At 44.1% G+C, this 26,002-nt stretch overlaps 1 protein-coding gene across 4 annotated transcripts in view; it reads right to left on the reverse strand.

Moving 5' to 3' along the window:
• The window catches only part of KCNK10 (potassium two pore domain channel subfamily K member 10), a 110,308-nt gene that overhangs the window by 53,726 nt on the left and 30,580 nt on the right, over positions 1-26,002 (reverse strand). For 3 of the 4 annotated variants that reach the window (XM_036429665.2, XM_045574990.1, XM_036429653.2), the window contains exon 2: positions 12,447-12,781. In XM_036429665.2, coding sequence (XP_036285558.1) covers positions 12,447-12,781 — 335 coding nt within the window. Of the gene's footprint in view, positions 1-12,446; positions 12,782-18,659; positions 18,898-26,002 lie in introns of those variants that run through there. The other variant, XM_036429686.2, reaches the window with a different exon arrangement.

The following is a 26,002-nucleotide window of genomic DNA, read 5'->3' on the forward strand; positions in this document are numbered from 1 at the left end:
AGGGGCAATTTCACATCCACCAGCATGGTCCTGAGGAGAGGAGAGGATGTATGCCCTGCTGTCTCTGCACTTTAAAAGCCACATCATACTATTTCAAACAGGTTTGGTGGTGATGAACTCCTGTATTTTTTTTCTTGTCAGGGAAGTTCTTTATCTGTCCTTTGATTCTAAATGATAGCTTTTGTTCATAACACCAAGCCAATATTATATAAAATATTTAAAAGGTTTTTTTTAAGAAGAAGAAAAAATATATAAACAATAAAATGGCAATGAATACTAAAAACAAAATAAGTGAACAAGCAGAACAGAAACAGACTCATAGCTACAGAGAAACATTTTGATAATTGCCAGATGGGAAGGGGGTAAAGGAAATGGGTGAAAAGGGTGAAGGGATTAAGAAGTACAAATTGGTTGCTACCGAATAGTCATGGGGTTGTAAAGTACAGCACAGGGAATATAGCCAATAATATTGTAATAATGAATGGTGTCAGATGGGTGGGAGATTTACCTGGATGTTCACTTAGTAAGTTATGTAATGTCTAATCACTGGGATGTACACCTGAAACCAATATAATAACATATGTCAGTTGTAATTAAAAACAAAAAAATTATTAAAAATAATATTTCAAACAGCAGTGGGAAGGTGTCAGAGAGAAAGTCTGGACTCCCCCCAGCAAGGCACTTCTGGGATTAATTCCAAGAAGTCTTTGCTTCAGTGCGAAGAGGTAGAGCATGGAAGCAACACATGTTGAGCCCATGCAAGTTACTCAACTTCTCTGAGCCTCAGTTTCCTCATCTGGAAAATGAAGGACCTTCCAGCAGGGATTTTTAAAAAAATGTGTATTTGATTTTGGATAGTATGCCTTGTCATTTCATATCCTATATAATAAAAGGCCAGGGACCATAAGTGTAATGACGGGAATGACCACTTGACCAGTCGCCACTCCCCTCCCCTCTCGCCGCCCCCAACGAGCAGCAGCTCATGGTAGTGAGAAGGGTGGCTCTCAGCTTGTGGCGGCAAGCAGCAGCAAGCTATTGCATTCACGATTTCATACGCTGGGCCTCTAGTATAATAATATTAACAGTATTACAAAAATACTTTCTGAGCCTTTACTAGTACACAGATTTACTCAGTTAACCCTCATGATGACTCCTCAAGATGGAGATGGCTAGCATCCCCATGAGATACATGAACTTGAACTAGCCTAGTACCTTACCCGTGGTCACACAGCTTGTGGACACTATTAGAATTGTCAACAGGAAGATGGCCATCCTAAATGCTGGGAAGACAGCTTCTTCCCCACCCTCTGTGTTCTTCTTTCTTCCCATCTCAGACCCTCTGGGGAGAGCAGGCTGGTTCCCACCCAAGCTGGGCAGCTCCAGTATTTATGAGAAGTGAAGGGAGAAAGGAAAGGGCATTGATGCCCATGTGTCTTTGCCTCCCACCCAGGCAGATGACCTATGTGGTAGTCATACCGGGGCTGGCCGGAGTGGACTGGGCATTCTATGGCCATACCACCTCAGAGGCTCCAACAAATAAATGTTCAAAAAAAATCAACTCAGGCTGTAGACAAGCAAAGAGAAAAGCGACTTCAGGGCCACAGCGAGTATTATGATGGTGTTTATTTTTCTGCTGTCCTAAGTATCAGTTATGTGCAAATATTAGCCTTTCATCAGGCCCCTGGGGGAACCAGGAAGCAGGCTTTCATCAGAACTTCACAGCCTGGTTATGAGTCTACAGTAGAGCCCAGCTGCAGAGTGGACAGGATGAGCAGGAAATCTGTTTGGAGAATGTGAGAGGAAAAAACCCAAGGTTTCTGGACCACATATTCAGAGCCGATGGTCTTCCTTGTTACCACCAGTTAACTCTTCGGGGGTGAAATGTTCTAAAAATCAACTCAGCAGCACCTACACTCATGACTAAGCTATCAAACACTATCCAGCCATATTTGGGGGAGCTACTTCATCGTCCAAACCGTGCCTAACAAGGTAAAATTAAGTTTCTCTTTCTGACTACGTGGAAGAATGAAAGAAGAAATTTTTAAGCCACGAGGAAATTATCAAGTCTATTATAAGGAAGTGAGAATATATGTTGTGCTAGGTCAATAAACTTTCCCACTGTCACCACTCATCCCAGTTTGGACTCAACCTCTACAGACTCTTTAACAAATTTGCAGAGTGATGCTGAAAAATCAGCCTGGTTCTGAGGAGTGTGTATATGTATGCCCTGCTGTCTCTGCACTTGAGATGATTCCTATCAAAGATGAGTCTAGCCAATTTCTGGGCTACAAAAGCAGCTATAGGAATTCCTGTTCATTGCAGCATGGGCTAACTCGAAGATCACCATTCTTGCCATTGCTGCTGCATTGAAGAGAGTCTGAACTTTTAACTGATTGCTGAAATCTTGATTAAAAAAAAAGAAGATGTTTTTGCAACCTTGTTTTATTGTAGCTATTTACTGACACTCTTTCTTGCTCTTGAGTGTTCAATATTAATCTCAAATTAATATTTCATTTCCTCTGCACCCTTGGAGAATGTCAGCGCCTACTGTCACCATCTCTCTGATGATCAATAATTGAAATGGTGGCAGACACAGAAGTGAAGACCCAGAAGCTTTAAAGAAAGTTCTAGAATTCTCTTCAAAATAATCATAATTGCCAGCATTTGCTATGTGCCTTCTTATCTTAGTCAGTCCTCACAAAAACTCCTGTGATAATAAATCCTATTTTTGTTCCCATTTTCTAAAGGAGACTACAGAAACAGAAGTCACTTGACCACTCCTGCAGTAGTTAGTGAGCGCCAGAGTGGGGACGGGATGTAAATCTTGGCTCTAGCCTTCCTCTCTCTCCCACAGATATCTGTCTGCCCAGCTTGCAAACATTTTTCTAAAGCTCATCTGTTATGTCACCTTCTCCCACCTGAGAAAATGACAGTAAGAAAAGTAGAAATTTGTACTTCTGGTCCTCATTTTTCAAAGAACAAAAGACAACATGCTCATTTACTCAGTGGAGTTAACCTGCACGAGCAAGCTTTTCATTCCTTCTGCCCATTTTCACTGAGAAGAAAAGCTTTTCATATAGACTGATGCAGACCTGAGTGATCACTCATGTAGTTTAGTTTTAAAGAGACTGTATTGACTCAGCCTCAACACCTGGAGTGAAGATAAAAAACTACACCCCTCTAGAGCACAGCCAAAAGGTAATCATTATGCTCTGGTCTGGTCACAGGTGAATGGAGTTCCTTTTGGAGGTCCCATAGGTTGAATCAGAGATTCCTGTTCTGTGCACAGCCCCAGTCACACTGGGCTCAAACTAACCACTCAAGCCAAGTTGGTCTTCCCAAATAAGACTAGAGCCTTGTGGTTAAAAATATGGATTCTGGAGCCTGAGTCCAGATCCCACTTTCACTTCTCACTTATGCTTGGGCAGGTTATTTAGTTTGTTCCTTGACTGCTTACCCCCACCTCAAAGGATCAATGTAAAGATTAAATGACTTAAAATGCAGATAGCATGTAGAGCAGAGCCTGGCCACAGTAAATACCATGCAAATGTAGTTAGGGACACTACTGACACTAGACAAAAGTTCTGGGGGACAGGAAGTAGGCATCTTGCACCTATTGCTATGTTTTTCTGATCACTAGAGCTTAACGCAGCCCCTGCTTCTGGACAGGCATTCAGTAAATATTAGCTATCTAAATGAATACATTTGATTCAAAGGAATGGAAGTAATTGTACCAGCCACACACCATCAACATCTTGCTAAAAGAGATTCTCGCTTCATTCTAAAAAAAGGAGCAAACACGTGCACGTTTATGTATAGTTGTAAACACAGTAGCATTCATTTCTGGGATTTGTTTTATTTTTATGGGCTTGTTTTTTTTGAACACTGAATTCTCATTTGCAAACTAATTTTTCCAGTGACATGCCATTTTCCATTAGCTCTTTAATTTCTGGCTTAAAAGCTTTAGCTCTTCTTCACTACACAATGGGGATCAACAACTCCAGGGATAAATACAACAACAACAACAACAACAACAACAATAATAATAATAATAATGAAGTGGAGGCCTGTAGAGACCGGCAAGAAGCCACAGGCCCAATCTTGTCCACATTGAACAATCTTCTGCATGTCAGCTTGGCTGGAGGAAGGGCAGGCCTCTGACTTCAGGGCAATAGCTGGGAGGAGATGCTTCAACTCATCACAGCTGCCTCCCGAGGCAGAAAGAACCCATACCTCCACTCACCAGAGGTCACCTGCCACCTGAGATATGACCTAAACTTCCTGCACAAAGGCTGCTGGGAAGAGGGGACGACCCAGAATAGGAAGGAGAAAGCTTATCTGACAAAGATTTCCACAGGCTGATGAATGGGTGTCTCAAGTGTCACACTTTCCTTAAAACCCTTACATTTCTAACCATGTAAGCATTGGGGGCTGGATACACCAAGAGAATCTTCTCCTGCCTAAAGGAGAGAGGAAGATGGTTCAAAAAGAGTACTCCTGACAAGCAGAGTGGAAAGAGAGGTCTTATGTTGCACAGAAACAAAATCACGTTCTGCTTGGTTTCTTGAAGGTTTGAAAGGCATCTTGAAGGGTGTCTGGTCTCCAAAACAGATCTGGAAAGCCCCCTTCATTCATTTATTCCTCAAACCTTACACATCGTCCTTGAGCCAGCCAGTGTGCTGGGGTGAGGGATTTACCTATGAAAGGCACAGACTCAACACAGATTTACCTATGAAAGGCTCAGAATCATAGGAAGGAGACAGATGAGATCAATGATGATTATTCAACAGATTCTAAAATGTAGAGGCTAATGTAACCCATGTCCTCCCTGGTGGGCACCTCACCTTACATTGAACCCACCCCCAGGAAACTCCCCTCCTGTCCATGTGGTGATTACCTGGAGAAACCACCACCATGTGAACACATGCAAAGTCTTTGAACATTTAAGAATTCACAGTGTGAGAAAGGAGATCACAGATCCCTATCCACACAGACACAAGCATTCGTGCTGTCCCTTCTGCCAGTGAAGACGCCTCGTGATTTTGTCTTTGAGCATTACAAAAGATGAACGTCTACTGCTTTCTTCGAGACTAGTCATGGCAGAGTTTCTAAGACAACTGCATTGGGGACAGGGGAATAATCAATTATGGCATGGGAAAGCATTGGACAAAGAAGTTCTTGGGATGGCATGACTATCATATCAAGTTCCCTGCAAAGGCGACTTCAAAAACAACCAGTTTACTTTATTCCACTGCCAAAGAAATGCAAGTACTCCAGGTCTGCTTATCATTGTCTATTCCTTTCTGTTCCCTGGACTTCATCTTGAAGAAGAAAGATGGAACAGGGCGAATGTTTCCTAATTGTTTCCTAAATGCTAGGCACTTTATATGGTTTCTCTCATTCACTCCTTCTAGTATTTCGAATGAGAGGGACTATCTAGTCCCTTGATAGGAGGAGCCTGACATTCAGTGGGATAAGGGATCAGGCCTACTTGATTCCCTACTTCTCCCCCTCCTGAACACCCTCTTCTTTGAAAGTGCAAGAGTCGACATTTGGAGTGCAATAGTACCATGTCAGACAGCCCAGGTTTCCCTAATATCCCTCCTTCTCCATCCAGTCTTTTCCTTGGAATAAAAGCTTTGGGAGAAGGCCCAGGCGGAGTGTAGTGAACACTCTTTAGGCACACAAGTTAGTGGTATAACACAATGGTTAGAAATGTGGGCTCTGGAGTTCTGAGGCTGAAATCCCAGTTTACCCACTTAACTTGGGAAAACTGCTTAATGTCTTAGAACTTATTTGCTCATCCATAACATGGAATGATGAAGACAGAACTACCCATCAGCTTGTTGCAAGGGTTAAATGGGTTCAAGGACAGAAGCATTTAGAATGGCCCTGGAGGAAAGTAAAACCACCATGAGACATAGCTATTTTTTAATATCACAACAGCTCTGTGGAATTTCCCTGTTACAGTCATCTAGACTCCTTCACTTGTCTCAGGGGTGAGATTCTAGAGATGAATGGGTCTTACATGTCCTCTATGGGCTGACCAGCTGAGACCCTGCTTTAGTTAAGTAGCTTGCTCCAGGGCACAGACTAGAAAACCCACGTGCCTCACTGGGATATGGGGAAGCCAGGCTCAGAGGATACAAGTCCCTTGCCCTCAGTCACATCTTGAAATCAATGGCCACCACATTGTTCAGGTGATCTGCTCCTTGGGGGCTGCCTGAGCCTTCTGGGCCCCTGAGGTTCCCTGAAACTGTGTCTCAACCATGCAGAGAACCATCAGGAGGAACAGAGATCAGCAGAGCCAGCCCAGGGTCTACCAGATAGATATGAGGCTAAGGGTCCCCATCAAAGTTCAGCGTAAAAAAGATTATCTAGGTGGCCAGAGTAAGTCCTCTAAATGAAATAGAGAACTGCTAAGTGGCTTCCCTGGGCTTGAGCCATAAGACACAGCAGCTCGGAGGAAGCAGTCCAACCCAGTACTCAGGGGAGCAATTTCTGTGAAGAGGACTTTATAGAAGCAAAATAAGGAAATTGGTCAATTAGAATATTTAGGATTTGAAGTCCCAAAGGGCATTTCAGTCACTTTCTTCTCTTTCCTCTTAGCAGAACCCCAGGATGCCACTCCTCAGGGACTTTCTGGTTGCTTTTTCTGCCTTCCCTAACAAATACCTGGTAGCAATCACATAGCTAAAAGCAACTGAGCTCTTTAGTTTAATCCTCAGAGCACCCTAACAAGTGAACACTGCTATTAGGGAAGGGGAACTGAGGCCTAGGGTGACTCCCCAAGTCACAATGCCCATGAACAGTGCAGAGATCACTGGGAAGGTTAGCTTCCATCTGGGTGCTGACTGCTAGGCTATGCTGCCTACGTGGCCTCTGCTTAGACAGGGACATGGAGAATGGAACAGGCATCCAGAGATCTTTGCTGTACAGGGAATGAGTTGTTTTCAAGTTTACTTTGCCAGGTTATCTTAAATGTGGCTCCGTCTCTATCTCTTAGCATCTCTCATCAATGATGTTGCAATATCCTTCTAACTGATCTTCCTCTGATTTCTCCTTCCTTCAGCCGAACTTTCCCATTGCTAAAAGAGTTATCTTTTCAACAGAAAACTTCCATCATGTCACTACTTTGCTTAAATCTTTCAGTGACTTCCCACTTCCCACAGCAGAGAGCCTAAACTCCTCAGCAAGGATTTCTAGGCACCTCCCAAATTTAGTCCCCACCCAGTCTCCAACCTCCAGACCATCACTTCCCACACCTCTCAGCTCAAGCCACAAGGATCACTTGCAGACCCTTCATTGGCCCACACATGTCCTTGGGATGCTCTTGACCATGGTCTACTGAATAAACCCCTCCCATATTCCACATTTCTGTTCAACTGTTTGGTGGTTAAGAGTCTCAAGATACAAGATCTTCCACTTACTAACCATGTAATTTTGAGCATGTAACTTTACTTCCTGCTGCCTCAGTTTCTTCATCTATAAATAGGTACAAAAGACTATCATCACAGGCATAAAATCTTCCCCATGTGCCTCACTGGGGCACCATTTTTTTCACATACTTCAAAAAGCCCCATGCCAATTAATTCTAATGATTGGTTTATATGACTCTTCCTTCAGAATTTCTCTCTGTTGAAATGTTAGTCTGGGTAGTTCTTGGTGATGAGGGTCTATGCTGTGCATTGTAGAGTGTTGGACAGCATCACTGGCCTCTGCCTCCTAGATGATATAGTACTTCCCCAGCTAGGACAACCAAAAACATCTCCAGACATAATTGTTAGATGTCTCCTGGAGGCAACCCCCTCCCCATTAAGAACCACTGCCTAGAACTCTGAGCAACTTGAATAGTAATACAAATAGCAGCTGCGATAGCTATCATTTTTTTTTTTTTTTTTTTTTTTTTTTTTTTTTTTTTTTTAGTAATCACCAGGTGTCAAGCACAATTCAAAGCTCTATGCAGGAATTATAGAATTTAATCCTCAATACCCAAAGGGTGGAGAATTTTAGGTACATTTTATTGATAAACTGGATCACACAGAGGTAAATAACTTCCTCAAGGTGTGTCTTATTCTCATCTTTTCCAACTCCAATAACTACCGTGTTTCCCCGAAAATAAGACATCCTCTGAAAATAAGACCTAATGCATGGAAAAATAAGACATCCCCTGAAAATAAGATCTAGTGCATATTTGGGAAAAAAATTAATATAAGACACTGTCTTATTTTCGGGGAAACAGGGTAGCATGTCACTTAATACCACAGAAGCTCAATAGCAATTTAAGGAGTACACGAATGAATGATTGAAAGAACAAACAAACAAACAAACAAATGAGATGGTCTCTTCCACTACAACAATCCATCTTTCTTCACCTTTCAGAGACAATGACCTGTCAGTCTCTTCCAGAGTCCCATGGTACCCCATAAAGTAGTTCAATTCATTGGAAAATTGCTCCCCAGCAATGACTCTTCTAAGCTATCTAGCAATTTCTTGGGTTTATGCTATTCTGGATACTCTGTATTCATTATTAATAGCCTTAATAACACCTTCCAGCTTAGCTTTATGCAGAGATCAATCAATCCAGACAAGAATATTGGTATTATCAGATAAATACCATCAATTTAATTTTTGACATATCAGTCACTTCTTTCAGAACTTTAAGAGATACAATAATATTTTCCAGCTTAGGAAACACCTCACTGAAAAACCTCCCAGATACTGTTTCTTATGAACATCATGTCAGTACTGCTCAGAGGAATAACATGAGAGAATGCTACCTGCCTGGTCTGTAAGAGTGGACAATTTCATCCAATGAAGAAGCGAAAGGCAAACCATAATGTTTGCTTCTTGATTTATACAGGCTCAGCATTTAAACCTACTTAGCCTACAAAAACTAGAGAGAAACATGAGTATAAATCCTTCAGTCACAGCAAATGGAGATCTTAAAATTCCCCTACCCAGGACTGACACTCAAAGGCTATAGTATAGAGTAAAGAAACAGAGAAACATTTCTGTTATAGAGCAAGGAACTCCAATGTTTCTTGACTCTGATAAAATTCTATAAAATATTTCACCTAAAACAAATGTTTAAGAAAGAGTGGAACTTACGTTTAACCAAGACCTACTTAAGGGCTCATAGACTCGCCAGGAGAGGCAAGGTAGAATCAGACAGACCTCACTTTAATATTGGCTCTGCCCCATTGACCATTGAAAAGTTATCCAACCTCTTTTAGCACCAGTTTCCTCATCTGTAAAATGGGCATTGTAATACCAACTTAGAGGGTTGTTGGAAAGATTAAATAACATAATGGGTATAAGGGGCCTAACTCATGACAGGTACTTAATAAAAGGTAGCTTTTATACTTGTCATAAAAATGATCTTAAAGACACACACACACACACACACACACACACACACACACACACACACACCTTGTTTCACAGAGAAACCCCTCAGCTCAAAACCTGGGATGAGTCTTAATTGGCAGCACCAGAATTAGAATCTCTACACTCCCCTGTCCTGTCCTTCATTCTGGCCTCTGAGCCTTTTCTTAAAGGATAGAGCCAAAGAATTAATCCTGAAATAATAAACAAATGCATGAATAAGCTCATTTATCTAGCAGCATCACCATTGTTATAGATTTAGTGTGATATCTCATTCCAAAAGCATTTCTCTATTGGTTGATACTTAGATGCAAAGCAAGGAATAGGCTATACATGGATTCAAAGATAGACATCATCCTTTTCCTCAATATCTCACTAAGAATGAAATATTCAAGCATGAATATTCAATTCATAACCACCATTTAGGTTATTATATGTATTGTAACTAAGTAAAAAGGATCTCACCACATATTACAACAACATGGAGTTGCCTTGTTAGTTGAAACTATTTCATGATTATTTCCTCCATTCCTATTGCACCCCAGGCCTTAAATCGGGAACATGCTGTCACCACTACATTTGGTAACATTTTCTCATGAAAAAAAAAAAAAAAAAAAAAAAAAAAAAAAAAAAAAAGACAGAGAACACCATCTAAGAATGAGTGATACTAAACATTACCTTTGAATGTTAGCATTTAAAAGTTTTATTTATTTATTTATTTATTTATTTATTTACTTACTTATTTTACATAAAAATTATAGGGCAGAGCCGAAACCAGTTTGGCTCAGTGGATAGAGCGTTGGCCTGTGGACTGAAAGGTCTCAAGTTCGATTCTGGTCAAGGGCATGTACCTTAGTTGCGGGCGCATCCGGTGGGGGTGTGTAAGAGGCAGCTGATCGATGATTCTCTCTCATTGATGTTGCTAACTCTATCCCTCTCTCTTCCTCTCTGTAAAATCAATAAAATATATTTTAAAAAATAATAAAAAAATTATAGGGCATATGTATAATATCATATTACTCCCAGGTGGAAAATATGTATTTTTATTTATTTAAGAGTCAGGTCAGATCATGAAAACTAATTTAAAAGAATACCATTACTATGAAGATGTCAGGTTATAGTGACCTCAGAATTCCACTCCTATCAATGCAATTTGAAATGGATAAATAATAAGCCAGCCCAGATTTTCAAATCCTGCAGAATCTTGAATTGTAGTAGCCATTAGAATTTAATGCAGATAATCCAGAGGGAAATGCAGAGCCAGAAGGAATCATGGAAGCTGTCCTTTAAGTCCCTGTGCTTTCCAAACTTTAGACACTCCAGAAAAATGAGACTCTGCCTGGCCAGACTCTGACTGGAAGGTCACCACCTTCCACCATGACCAACTCCTCATGGTTCAGGAAGGTGTGTAGGAGAGGAAACCAATTTTCAGCCTCAGAAGTAGCCAACCTCCCTCACCTCCAAGCTGGGCTCCCAACCATTTTCATTTCCTCCTGCTGGGACTCAGTTCTCTCTTTGCCAACTTTTTTCCCATTAATATCCAGTGTATGCAAGGACCTTAGCATACAGAAAGTGTCCACAAACAGAAACCTTGATTATTACTGATATTCTTAACTTTTCATCCCCATAAATCCACCAAAACGGTTGCTCCACATCTGGTGGTTTTATTCTTTGCTCCATCTTCATTGATCTTGACAGGTTAAAGCATACCAGCTTGTTCAAAACTCCTTCTTTATTAGAATACTAGAGGTCCAGTGCATGAGGTTTTTGCACTCAGGAAGCGGGGGAGCCCTTAGCCCGGCCTGCACCCTCTCATAGTCCAGGAACCCTCAGGGGATGTCTGACTGTCAGCTTAGGTTCGTTCCCCTGTGGGAGCGCACTGCCCATCAGGGGGCAGCTCCTGCACTGAGTGTATGCCCCCCTGGTGGTCAGTGCACATCATAGCGACCAGTTGTTCTGCTGTTTGGTCAATTTGCATATTAACCTTTTATTATATAGGATATACACCTGTATGTTCATTGCAGTGTTATTTACAATAGCCAAGATTTGGAAGCAGCCCAAGTGCCCATCAGTAGATAAATGGATAAAAAGCTGTGGTATATTTACACACAGAATGCTACTCAGCTATAAAAAAGAAGAAAATCTTACCCTTTCAGATAGCATGGAGGGACCAGGAAAGAGTATTGTGCTAAGTGTAACAAGCTCGTCAGAGAAAGACAAATACCACATGATTTCATGCACATGTGGAATCTGATGAACAAAATAAACTAACAAACAAAACAGAAACAGACTCATAGAGAACAGTCTGGCCGCTATCAGGGGGGAAGGGGAGTGTGGGGTGAAAAAGGTGAAGGGATTAAGCCAAAAAACAAACAACTCAAAGACACAGGCAATAGTATGGGGATTACCAGAGGGAAAAGGGTGGGGGAGGTAGAAGAGGGTATGGGGGGATAAACAGTGATGGAAGGAGACTTGACTTGGAGTGGTGAACAAACAATATGATATACAGATGAATTATTATAGAACTGTATACCTGAAACCTATATAATTTTATTAACTAATATCACCCCAATAAATTCAATTAATTTTTTTGTTTTCAAAAAATAAAATAAAATAAAATAAAATAAAATAAAATAAAATAAAATAAAATAAAATGCCTTCTTTCTTTGGCTCTTAGGGCACACTCTTACCCCAGCATCTCACGTGGACTTCAGAACCAGGAAGTTAATCAGCGCACATGGGTGGACTTGAATTTGGAAACCCACAGCCTTTTTTGCCTGCTGTTGCTTCTGATCACCACATCCAAAAGCAGGTGGTGCAGGTCACAGCCTGCTCCTACATCAGGACCACTGTGTATAGCTCCTCTGCCCCCACATTGTCACATGTCTTATTCTCTGGTTTCTTTGAGGTCTCGGCTCAAATGTCACCTCCCCAGAGAGGTCCTCTCCGACCATGAGGAGCATCATAACCAAAGGCAGGTCATCCCAGAACCAGAAAGACAAGATCGGTGCTGTCCTCTGTCCCCACAGGTGGCTCTGGTTGATTCCCGCCCTGCTCACCTGGATCAATGTCTCCAGCTCCTGTGGGCTCACGCAGACGTGGTCCCGCAGGAACTCTGCTTTTTCCAAGGCGATGGTATTCTTCTGGCTGCTCTCAAAGGGCTGCTCCAGAGCCCGGAAGACGAGACCACCCGTGACAAGGTAGACCACCACCACCACGAAGATGGCAACCACGGTTTTCCACTTCATGACGGTCTGCAGGCCCCCCTGGGGGGCGCCTTCCATCCTGGCTACCACTGTGGCTCGGGAGGAGATGGACAGGCGTGGGGCCGGGTAGTGCCCGTTAGTGGCACCCTTGGGCTGGCACACTGGGGGCGCTGCTGCGGGAACGGCCACTGGGAAACAGGGGGAGGAGAGGAAAAGAGAGTTTGTTTATAAACACAGAACACAAAACTGCTCAGAGATTAAGCACAGATGTCTTCCTCATGCCAGCTTTCAAGCATGAGACGTATGGCTCACCAAGACGCATTTAGGGAATGTGATCAGTATTAGTTTTTTTTGTTGTTTTGCTTTTTAAAGTTATTAATTGCATTTGAAATGCTTCTATTTTTCTACAAGAGTCCAAATTTGGAGCCAGGTCCCCATTATTATTCATCTCCTCTCTCCTTGTTCAAACAATATGTAAGATACACAGCAAATCACCATATTGGAAAAACAGACATTGTTCCACGTGGATAGGAAATAAATGAGAGATGGATACCCAGCTACTCTGACCATGAACTAAGGGCTTGCTGATACTAAAAAGCAGAGAGAAGGTGAATGACTAGCAAGTTTAACAGTCATTGTTAGCCAGGGCTGTGGTCAAAAAACAAACAAAAGAAGGGTGAGCTGGCTGCAAGGGTGATGAGGCAAAAATAAGACACAGTTGCCCTGACCGGTTTGGCTCAGTGGATAGAGTGTTGGCCTGCGGACTGAGGGGTCCCAGGTTCGATTCCGGTCAAGGGCATGTACCTTGGTTGCGGGCACATCCCCAGTGGGGGGTGTGCAGAAGGCTGATTGATGTTTCTCTTTCATCAATGTTTCTAATTCTCTATCCCTCTCCCTTCCTCTCTGTAAAAAAAAAATCAATAAAATATATTTTAAAAAAATGAGACACAGTCAAGAAAGTTTGGTTTCTGAAGATTACTAAAAGCAAAGAAAAAAAAAGCAATATCACCCATTGCTTCCATAGTGAAAGAAGGAAGCAATGGGTGATATTAATGCCAATTAACTTGGTTTCCTGAAGAATATAAGAATACTAAAATGCCTCCTAAACATACCTCTCAACAGATAATGTGATGACTCAGCTGTAATCAATCATGACCTATTAATAATAAAAGTTTTCTTCTATTTTCCTCTAATAAGAAGCCACTGAAAAGAAAATTTCCCTTGGTTTTCACACATGGAATTCTCCAAGGTCCCTTATCTCTGTGAGAGCAATCTCATTACCTTGGATATAATGTGTGAAGCTAGGGTTTTTTCTGAAATGGCAAGAAGTTGAGGGTGGTATTGCACACACAGTGCTATTTCAGAAAACAGCCATTTCCCTTTGGGTTTGTCCTCCCTTTATTGTACTAATGCTTACTATGGTCTCTGTCATGGTGCAGCCTGACCTTTATGTAAATAAGGTATTAAGAGATGACAAACCTCATTACCTAAGTGCTGCAAACGACCTCACTCCTGAGAGCTAAACTGCTCAGTTTCTTCCTTGGGAAACACCAGTGACCCTGACAATTCCTGGCTGGAAGTATTACTGCCTCAGGGAATCTAGGTTCGTACATCAGCCTTTTCTCCCAGAGCCTCAAAATCTACTCTTCTCTTTGGAAACCAACCTGAACAACTGCCTTTATTATATACTAGAGGCCTGGTGCATGAATTTGTGCACTGGTGAGGTCCCTTGGCCTGGCCATTGTACTCTCTTGCAATCCAGGACTCCTTGGGGGATGTTGGAGAGGCAGTTTTGGCCGAATTCCTGCAGGTCAGGCCAAAGAACCCCACCGGTGCATGAATCCATTCACTGGGCCTCTAGTATGCATATAAGATCTTTGGTTAATCTCTTCTCAGCCTCCCCTTCTCCCACCTTCTTTCTGAGATTCATCAGTCTGCTCCATGCCTGTGGTTTCTGCTCCTGCAATGAGCATCTTTCCCCCTGGTGGTCAGTGTGTGTCGTAACTACCAGCTTAGGCTTATATATATATATATATTATTCAATCAAATAAAGTCATTACATGTTACATTTCCTTCTAAGTTACATGAACACTACACAATTCTTGAATATCTGATTGAGAGATTCAAGAATCACCACCATCTTCCGTAACAAGCATTCATTTAGTATTGCATGGGCATGAGGAGCTGTATGGCAGTGGGGCTAAGTCTCTGTCCCTCACAGTGTGGGGGTGGAGACAATCTACTTAAGGAACACAGTCAACAGCCTTAGGTAGCAACTATCAGGATGGAGCCCCACTGGGTGTGAAATGATGGGCCTGAGCATGGAGGCCAGCTGCTGGGTCCCCTTTACTGACTCCCGCATGGATTATTCCAGAGTTTCTAGGACCCCGAAGCTGGGTAGAAGTGGGGTTGAGAAAGGTCTTTCCAGGCCAGTTCATGGTACCAGTTTGCTAAAAAGCTGTCCCTTGGAACAGAGTTAGAACAGAATCCACCAAACCCTGAGTTTCCAAAGCATTAGGAGCAAAAACCAGAGTTCTGGTCCCAAACCTGTGAGTATCTGGGTGACCTTGAAACCACCTCTTAGTTTCTATTTTCTTATCTGCAAGATAGGAATAATAATGGCCAATTCTTCGTCACCTCCACAGGGTTCTCAGGAACAGCAAATGAGGTGCCCTGGTTTAATGACTGCAGCACTTCATTTCTTGAACTTAACTGTTCTAGAAGTGATTTGTCCTAAATTTTTGCCTATTAGAAATAATGTAAATTGAATTAATCTGCTCTAGACCTCCAAATGATTCCCTGTCACAGCACATGTCTAATGTACTGCTTAATTTATAAATAAATATTTATTTTCTTAAATTTGTAGAGCTACCTCCCTATGAGCTTTAAAGGAATTTTTCATATATCACTGCCTACAAAATGCTATCATCAGCTAACTGCTTTTCCTTTATCCAAACAACAGTTTTTCCACTTATTCAATTGCCAACCATTGCTATTTTGTGAGCACTTTCACACCCTTAGCAACATTAGCACTCTTGCTGGCCTCTTTGTGTTTTAAAATTGTGCTATTCCTCAATTTCATGAGCAACAAAAGCATTCTCTCCTTTGCTTGTTGCCTTGGAGAAGCTTTTTGTCATGTTGGGGTATCAGCATGAAAGGGCTGTCAGGTGGAAAACTGAAGTTTTGATCAACAAGGAAGACATTTTTTTCTGTGAACAACTTGGTAAAAAATCAAATTGTTTGCCGAAACCAGTTTGCTCAGTGGATAGAGTGTTGGTCTATGGACTGAAAAGTCCCAGGTTCGATTCTTGTCAAGGGCATGTACATTGGTTGTGGGCACATCCCCGGTAGGGGGTATGCAGGAGGCAGCTGTTCAATGTTTCTAGCTCTCTATCCCTCTTCCTTCCTCTCTGTAAAAAAATCAATAAAATATATATATATTTTTTAAAAATCGAATTGTTTGAGATGGGAGATGTTCGAGAAATAAGGCTTGACTGTATATTTATAGACACCAGGGGCACTGGCAGAAACCTCCATATACATATTACAAATCTTTTGTGTAATGGACTGAAAAATGGAGTTGGATGCCTTAGCAAAGTTGGCTGCACATTTCATTGGCTGACAAGGCACTTGGTTTGTGTCTTTTACTTTAATTTGACACATTTTTAAAGAGTGTTTTGATTAATCCATTTCTTCTTCTCAGGAGCCATAATGGCTCTCACTCTAACACAAAGTTGCCATGTGACCTTGAATGCTGCTTGAGCTTGCTGTGCCTGAAGCCAGCAAAGAAGCAAAATGGCCATGTGATGATGAAGGTAACAGGATATCCTATCACTTTCTTTGTGCCCGTCACTCTTATAAACCCTTTTCTTTCATTGTTGCATTTGGTCCTCAGCATGAGGTATGATCGCCCCGTGTGATTCCAGGTCTTCCCAGAAGCAGGCACCAAGACGGAATTTTATGCATGGATTTTATTAGGGGAAATGCATGTGTGAGAGAAAATGGGAATCCTTTTGGGGCTAGCGTAGCCAGCAGACACACTGTGAATCTGGTCCTCAGTAAAGGAGAGAGGGAGGAAGGATGGATAAGAACATTCAAGAGCTCCTGCAGCCTCGGGGAGATTCAGCATGGCAATTGAAGAGTTTTTGAGCCAAAGTTGGCCATGTGAGGGGTCCTGTGTCTTCCCTGAAGACACTCGCCTTAGGGCCCTGCAGCACTCAGTCCCGGCTGGGAGCAGCCCTCGGGAAATGTGCCCACAGGGCAAGCCCACCATGGGTTCCACAGCAGCAGCTCAAGCTCTTGGTCAATTATGCTCCCTCGCTCCCTCTTGCTCCCTATGGGTGTTGGAGACCTGCAAGGCATATGCTTTCTCATCGCCACTACCCACCCCTACTTCACAGATGAAGAAATGGAGACCCAGTGAGGTTCAATGACTCGACTGAGGCTACGAGGGGCGAGAGTGGTGGGGCCATGATTAAAATGAGAGGAATCTGACTTCCAAATCAACTCTTCTATGAAGCATAGATACAGAAAACTAGGAAACAAAGAAATTCCAGGTGGAAAGGGCCCCTTTACCCAAAACTCAGAAAGGTTGTCTCTGAATATATTTCCTCGTCTATGAGATTGACCACTGTAGTTTCCTGGAGGTGATGGAGGTTTGCCCATTTAATGAATCAATAGCTGGTAGGTCACATCAGTCACAGCCTATGCTGCCCATGACTCCAACTGACAAGAGAGGAAGAGCTGGAAGACATATCCCTCTGTTGATGCTCATTTTAAAACGCTTCCTCACAAATATTAGCCCATTCATTTTTACCTAAATATGGGTAGATAGGAGGGCTCATGTGGAGATCCACTTCTTCATGGTTGAATGAGTTCTTAGTAATTTTACATGATTCAGGGTTTCCCATGTCCTGTATACTTCTCTGCATTATTCATGCATGCATTCAATCAACAAACATTTGAGTTTGCTGGGCAACAGGTCTGGTGCTGGGGATATATAAGTAAATAAACGCATCCCTGCCTTCGGAGTTGGTGGGAGAGTTAACAAAGATCTCATGTGGGAACCTAGTTTACCTTCCCAAAAGGGTGGTGGTCATTATCTATCTCCCTTTGGCAGAAGGGGACACTGACTAGCATATCACAACCTGGATCCGTCTTCAGACACTGCACCCCGAGTGCCTCCACTCCTCCCACTCCACCCGGAACAAATATCACCCACAGGCACAGGGTCTCTTGGAAACCTGAAATGCAGCCACTTCAGAGGTGCCACTGTCTCCCGGCAACGCGACTCTGCCTATTGACCCAGGCAGAGTACAACTGTGACCACAACACAGCAGAAAGAGGCAGAGAACACCTGCCTTCATCCCCCCCTCCTGCCCCCACAGGCCCCCTCAGGCCTGAAATTGTACCAGGGCCACCTACAAGGCAGCTCCAGCTTTCACAGAGCCCCAGGTTACGGCTGTGCCTGGAATCCCCAAAGACTGCCCAGGGCCTGGGCTGGTGCTGGGCCTGGTGTGGAAGCGTGTGTGTGTGTGTGTGTGTGTGTGTGTGTGTGTGTGTGTGTGTGTGTTGGGAGGAGGAAAGGAGCAATGAGGAGCAGACAATTCCAGCCCCACCTGCCTGTGCTGACACAGCACCTGGTGTCAGCCACGACCTGCCTCTGCGAAGAGCAGAAAGAACGCCTGTGCTCCCTCTGACTCTAAACCTTGTTTTTCCTGTTTCCAGGGCGCAGCTGTTTCTTCAAGGTGATCGAGCTGGTCCTGGTAAGACTTCAGTGGCAGCTCAGTCTTCATACAGTAAATGAGCAAGCCATGTCCTCTTACCAGCCCCCAGATGCCACCCCCAAAAAGGCTCTCCGCCTGGGGTTCATCACTGCTTTCTCTTCACCCTCCCTATGACCCCAGGCTTTGTTTCCAGACGGAAAAGACCAAGGTATCAGGAAATTTCTGGGAAGCTTCAGAGATAGCTAGCCAAGAGGAGAGGAAATGAGGCTGAGAGGGGAGGAAGGGGGAGCTGAGAATATGCTGCCTCCTTGGTTCACATCTGTTCGGACCCTGGTCTCACCTGAATCACCGAGACAACCTCCTTTAAGTCCATCCTCCACAACGCAGCCAGGCGACAATCTTTCAGGTGTGAATCTGATCACATCCACTTGGTCCTTAAGCTCCCCTGAAGGCACCACGGAGATTCAGAGTAAGTGCTGGCTCCGTGGCTTGCACCAGACTCCCTTCCAGACCCTGGCGCCTGCCTGTCTCCCTAGCCTCTACCGCTGCCACGCCCTCACTCTCAACCTTCGCCCCAGCCAAACCCGGCAGCACCCAGGTCCCAGAGGAGTGGGTCTTATTTCCTAGATTCCTTTTCCCTCCCCATTCTTTAGCTGCCAACTCCTCCTCATACTTTAAACCTCACTTCCTATGTCACCATCTCTTCCCTGACTGCCCTCTCCCACTCTCAGTGGGATCAATGCTCTTCCTCTATGCTTTCTCTGTGTCTCAGTGTGGAACGTAGCATAGTGCCTACATCTGGAAGGCTCCTAGTTCTAATTTGTTCCACTCCTGAATCCATTCACCCATCGCTCCATTCATCTGCCTGGAACTGGCATTTAGGATATCAAGTTCACACACCTGCTCCAAAGAACATGTAACTGCAGAGGGCTCTGAGTCTGAAGATATGAGCATTCTGGTACTATTGTGTTTGATTTTTTATTTTTATTTTATTCCACAGACAGATATGCTGAGCCAAGGTGTCAAGTTCTCAGAAAGTCAATAGTCCAAGTGGAGCTCTTCACGGTTCCATTGTTAATTGCTAGGGAAGACCAGAAAGGAGACAGAGAAGTAATTCACTTCCCGGTGCTCCAAACACTCTGAGCTTTCTTGTTCTCTTCACAAAGGGCTAGAAGATTATGTTTTACCCATGGATACAAAATATTCCTTAGGTTGGAAAAAAAAAATCTATTGAAGGGCATGAATCATCCTCGATGAGTCACTTTCCCAGACCAACCAGGCAGAATTCCCCTCCAGTTTGCTTTCCTGGGGTCCTTCTGACCAGGACCAAATGGCATGATTTGGAGTTGAGGACCCCACAGGCTGAAGCCCTGCCCCCTCCTTGCACCATATCCCTGGGGGGAACATCCACCCATCCTGGGGAGAATACAAAGGTTGCTGGTTCATCTGGGGCTCAAAGGACCAGGGACTTTCTTCTTAGGACTAATAAGCAAATGGTTTCTCTTGACCTCCCCCAAATCTCTTGTATTTATGCTTGGCACACAGTCAGAGTCCTTCACCAGTACAAGGGCCCAGAGAATGAGGATCTTAAGATTTGGGCCTCAACTTAGGCAGTAACAGAAGAGGTGAGGAGAGGTCAGAGACAAGGGCTGGAAAGCCTCCATGAGAAGTGTACTGAAGGCAGGGTCTGGGCACCTGGCTTGGAAGAGCATGGTGTTCTCCAAGACAGAAGAGACAGGAGACTTAGGTCTGCAGCTCCTGGAGCGCACCCAAGTGGAGAGATCCAGCAGACATTAGGCATAAGGGACTGGGACTCAGGGGTGGGGGGGTCAATCTAGCTGGAGCCTGGGTTTGAGAGCCATAAGATTAGAAGTGAAGTGAAAACCACAGAGCTGGGTGAATTGGTCCAGAGGGAGATGGAGAATGAGAAGATACAAAAAGATAGTGCTCAAAGGAGCAGCATTCAAGGAACAGCAGAGGGGAGAAACGCACACAGGAGAAGCAGGATGTAGTGTTCTGGGCATCAGGGAGGGTAGCTCTTATGCCACCTCCCTATTTACAGTATCGTTCACAAGGCCTGGCCTGCGAGATTGCTGGCACACAGCATGATGTTGTTGCTCATTAATGGCGATCTCATGGACCATTTTCTCCCCCTAGCTGCCAGGAAGCTCTCTTCAAAAGAAAGTCTGTTCCAGAATTGTTGGATATTGAAGGTAACTCCTGAACCAGTTGGGATGCCATTAGGGCTACAACAAAAGGGACCCTCATCCACCCACATGAGCACAAAACACCCAGGACCAGAGTTAGTCCTGATGCGTGCTGAGCAGGTCAGAACAGCCCTGGTGTTTCCCAATGAACTGCTCATCTTCTGGGATCCAGGGCTTCCTACCTCATGGTTCTCCCGACAGACCTCAGATCCATTTTTTCTTGACTCCATGGTCAAGGCCTACAGGTGCATAGTCACAGCTGGGGTTCTTTTGCCTTGTCCCCAAAGCTACATGAACACCATATTTTGTCTCTTGCCCTAAAATTTTTCCCTCTCAACTTAAATTAATCAGAACATTTTTAAAAGGAAAGACAGCCCCACCCCCATCCCTTTCGGATTAAAATTAATATAAGCAACTGCAGCTCCCAAATAGATCTCCTTTACCATGGAGCCAAGTGCAGTACATCCTTCTGTCAGGGCCCATTCCTTCCAGGGAGAGGTTTGCCTTTCCCAGGTCTTGCTAAAGCAGTTACCTCTCCTCACTGGGCTCCACACATAGCATGCCCCACAAGCAGGCTGGAGCAGGTGATCCTTCTAAAATCCCAATCTCGCACCTGCCTCAACCTCACAGTTACTCTTATGGCTCTGCACATGGCTGCCCATATACCATGTACTCAGGGCCAGGCTTGCTTCTTCAGCCTTACCTCAGCCTCCCCATGCTTTCCTCCATCCACAACAAACTCCCATCAATATCAGCAGTCACAAATGCATGCATGGTCGTACCAAGCTAACCAATTCTTTGAAAAGATCCACAGTAGAAAGCCAAACTAAAAAATGTGTTATCCCCTTAGGGAGACAGCTCCTATGATCAAGTCCATAAACTTGGCTATTGTCTGATTCCTTAACCATAGGAGCTCTGTTTATTGCATCCCTCCTAATGATAGTGAGAGTAGCTAGAGGTACTGCAGTAAGTTACAAGGTTTTCTAAAAGTTCCATATTTATCAGAGCATAAAATATATAGAAGTGAGAGGTGAAGGCAGTTAGAAATTGCTGTGTCATGCTTACTCAGCTGGTACTTGCCAACTATGTGCAGCGTATAGTACCAACCTCCACACTGAGTCCAGGCTGCTAGGCTGCCATCCACCTGGAAGCCGGAGGAACCAATGCTTTAGAGAAGTGTTAGGCCAGTGAAGCCACAGAATGTAAGCTCCCCTATGGACTCTTCTCCTTCTCCTTAGCCTGGATCCCTTTTCCACTTTCTGCTTCCTCTGCTCTAATGCAACCTTTCTCCCCATCCCAAGCCTTTTCAAAACATCTCAGGACCCCCAGTTACCAAAGAGCACCCCTACTTCCTCCGCCTTTTCGGGGAGCCTTCCTCCACTTTGTTCCCTGACATCTGGACTTCCCCTAAGGGCACTGTCCTCTGCGTGTGGCATTCAGGTAGAGGTTGTTCAGTCTCCCTGACCCCCAACTCCAGGACCATCTGTTCCAGGAAACCAACAGTCTACACTCTGTGTCAAACTCCTTGTTCTTTTGAGACCCAAGCCCTCTGGCTCTTCCACTTCCTCCTTTCCCTCGTGGCTACTGGTGGAGACCCCACTTCTCTCCTAGATTTGCTGAAGCCTTCTACCCAGATCCTGCTTTCCTCCTGGGTGATTGCCCCACGGACAATCCATCCAACACCTGCACTCCCATTGCCTTGATTTCATCACCATTATCAGCATCTCCATTCCACTTCAGCTAGTGTCTTAAATCAGATTCCTAAGTAGACCTGTGGATAGATCCTGAAATCAGCATGGGTTTGCAAGTGATTTATCTAGGAAGTGCTTCTGGGAGAAGGCCAGGAGGGAGTGGGGACAAAGGGAAGTAAAGGGTAGGAACCATGCAAGGGTGTGATTCCAGGTGAGGCCCCATCTCTGCCTGAGCTCTTGAGGAGCCCTGCAGCACACATTATGTCTCTGAATTCACCCCACCTTGAAGTAAGGGGGCTAAACATTCATCCTTTTATCCAGTCAGTCACTTCAAATGACCCCCCTGGGAATATAATCGCCAGGACCATCATGGAAGAGGTGCTAGCAGACCCAGGAACTGCAAGGCTGGAGGGAGGCACTTCGGGGAAGCTCACAGACTCTGGAGGCGGGTGCCCAGGTCCAGGAAAACCATCAGCGAGAGCTGGGAACACTGCCAGCATCCACTGCAACCACCTCCTCTTCCAGTGGCCACAAAACTGCAAGAAACGGCCCGCCTCTGACCTGCCCCACTAAGGAGAACACTTTGACTTGATCATCCTCTCCTTCCTGCTCTCACCCTCAGTTACTTGCCCTCTGTCCTGCCCTCAGCACGTCAATCCCTTTCTTCCTTCCCCACCCGGCTCAGATTCTGTGCTCAACACTTCACTCTCCAGCTAACAGACTCAACTTCCTTTGTCCTTTCCAGGAAACTGTTATTCTTTCTTTCTGCTCAGGGTCTCATCCTGGCTGCAGCAGAGAAATCCAATAGCCAGGGGGATTGTTGTTAATCCTCATCCAGTTCTTACTCAACTGCCCTGGATGCCACGCTGTAAGCCTGCCCTGTGTCCCTGCTCAGAGCCAGCAGTCAGGACACGCCATGGAGATATTAAGGTGGAGTCTACTATAAACAAACCTGAAATCATATGTGGAAATCCCTCTGCAAACTATATATTTACTTTGCACAAGAATTTTCTGCAGAACTGGTTTAAACAGATATTTCTGTGTGCATATTAAATGGGCTTTGGCTTATAGGTCTATTGTTTTAAGAACAAACTGTTGGTATAGAATGAGGTGTACCCTTGCTTAGTCCTTCTCCTGAGGCCACTGAGATCGAGTCTCAATGCCCCAGTGCATGCTGCTCAGCAAGCAGTATCAGTGGCTTCATCGCTCAGCACTGCTGGGCCATTTCATAGCCATCCAAACCTCCTACAAAAAAAACTCAGTTGGGGGAAAACATGTTATTTTAGGTGGTCTTCCTTTGCTGTGCCTACTAAGTTGCACACACACAAAAAAATGAGATCCATCTAAGAAAGAAAACAGTGTGTACAGAATATCCTAGAAAACAGCTTTGCCTTTTAGCATCGCCCTCCAGGATCATTCCCTCCAAGGTGGCTCCTCTAATGCAGCATCATGGCTGCTGACATCAGCATTTCCAATTTATTGCAAATGCAGCTCCCAGGCTGGCAGCCAGTGCGGTGAGCGCTGAACCGAATAGGGAAAAGAATGCCACATTGTTCCTCTGGAGGCTGGGAAGAGAATGCTGCAGAAAACGGACCAGCCCATTTCTCTGAAGACTGAGAAGTGCTTTTAAACCATTATCAATAGCTTTAATGAGTGACGTCTTCAAGGAATCAAGAGACTTACTGAAAAATTGGGGAAGTGAATGTTGAATGTCAAAAGGCAGGAAGGAATGCTTCCATAAACCAGCTCCATGTATTTCAAGTGACACCTGGGTCTGGGGGATAGGAGGGGGTGGGATGAAGGCAAGAGTCAGTGCTGCCAGGAGAACTGCAGGGGAATTGTTCACGCCAGAGAGCTGCTGAATGTACAATAGGCTAGACCTGGCTAAACCAACACCTCACCCTACCCTCCAAATAGCTACAGTCCTTTCTCACTAGTAATTCCTACAGCTAGAAGGTCAATTCTTCTGCATGCCCCTTGAACATGCTCCCTTTGTCCCAAACCCAGTGTATAGCCTACAAGAGAAGCTCAATAAACGTTCACAGAATGGATTCGACAAGTGTCCATCAAATATCTATTGTGCTTCAGGCACCAGGGGACACAAAAGTGATGAAGCAGCACACCCACTGTCCAGGAACGGAAAGTTGGGTGAATTGGGTGGGATGGGGGTGGTGGATGCCTTCAGAAAAGACCCAGCACTTAAGGATCTAAGCATGCCTCCAAAATCTCAGAAAGTAGATAGCTCCTTATATGGATCCATGGATACTGCCAAACTGCTGTGCTTAAGCTGCTCACCAAGAAACAGCGCACAAAGCAAGGGTATACTGTCATTCATTTTCAAGGCTTAAATTCCTCTTCCACATGATCAGCCTCAGACCCAAATCTGTTACTTGGGCAAACTCACTATGTGATGGGTAGTCACAATTAAGCAGCCACCATAAGCAGAATTCCTTTCAAGGAACTGCCCAGTTATAAGAACCATGGGGCATTATTTGAAAATCTAATTTGCTCAAAACACAAATTAGATATTGAATACTGGCACACAGTAGGGCTCAATCAATCAGTGTAGAAAGCAAATATGGCGTTTTTCTTGCCATGCAAATGAACATTAACTGTGGATTCAAGCTTCTTGTAGATAGCAAAGCTCCAGGAAAAAAACCACAAGAGAACAAAACTATTTTCATAGATAGTTAAATCTAACCTTTGGGTTTCTCATGTTTTAACCAAGGAATATTATCTTCATAGGAAGTCCTAGCTGGTATGTAATTTGTCCTACGTTTCAGATTCAATTAATTGCTTTGAAATTGCCTTTGAAGGGGTCATTGGAAATAGTCTTGTGGCTATGGCAAAGTAAGGCAGAGAAATTGCTGTAGCCGATTAAACTAGCAAATGACTCTGACTGGCTGTCTCGGAATTTGTGGGCATTTCCAAGAGTTCCCTGCCTTTCAAAGATTTTTAATGGCCTCTCTGAAGCCAGCTGCATTTAAGCTATAACTCGGATGTCCAGAATTCAGCAAAGCCATTTGATCCAGAGCCACAGGGCTAAAATAGGTATGTCCTGGAGTAAGCACTCTGTGCCCCCAGCACAGCCACCAGTGCCACATGACTTAATTTCCTGAGAACTTTCACCTGAGGCCCATCCCATGGAGTCCTCTAAGTAGTGTGTCACAGGTACTGAGGAACTCTTTTTCATGAAAGTATCACTAATTTTCCCATTAAACTAGCTTTTGATAAGTGCCTACTATGTGCTTCACACTCTGTGTGGTGCCCGACGGGACCTGAATAGAAGCATTAGTGATTCCCAGAAATAACATCCCTTGAGGTTGGCTTCCTTACTGGCCCTAGTGGCTCAACCCAGAAGCAGAGCATGTGGTCGCCTATGTGACAGTCTAGTTAGGGTAGAGTTGTGAGATTTGTGAGTGTGCTAAAGTTCACACAATACAAAATCCATGATTTCTACCATTTTTATTTATTTATTTATTTTTTAAAATAAGTTTTTATTGTTCATATTATTACAAATGTTCCTTCCCCCCCCCCCCCACCATTGCTCTCCTCCACCAGGTTCCCACCCCACCCTCTGCCCTTTCCCCTCTCCCCATTGTCCTCATCCATAGGTGCACAGTTTATGTTCAGTCTCTTCCCACGCCCCCCTCTCCCCTTTTCCCCAAGAATCGTCAGTTCACTCCCCTTCCATACCTCTGATTCTATTATATTCAATAGTTAATATTGTTCCTCAGATTTTTTTAATTTCCTTGGTTTTTAGATTCACTTGTTGATAGTTACGT

The sequence above is a fragment of the Pipistrellus kuhlii genome, unplaced genomic scaffold (assembly GCF_014108245.1).
Source record: "Pipistrellus kuhlii isolate mPipKuh1 unplaced genomic scaffold, mPipKuh1.p scaffold_m20_p_1, whole genome shotgun sequence".
Classification (NCBI taxonomy): Eukaryota; Metazoa; Chordata; class Mammalia; order Chiroptera; family Vespertilionidae; genus Pipistrellus; species Pipistrellus kuhlii.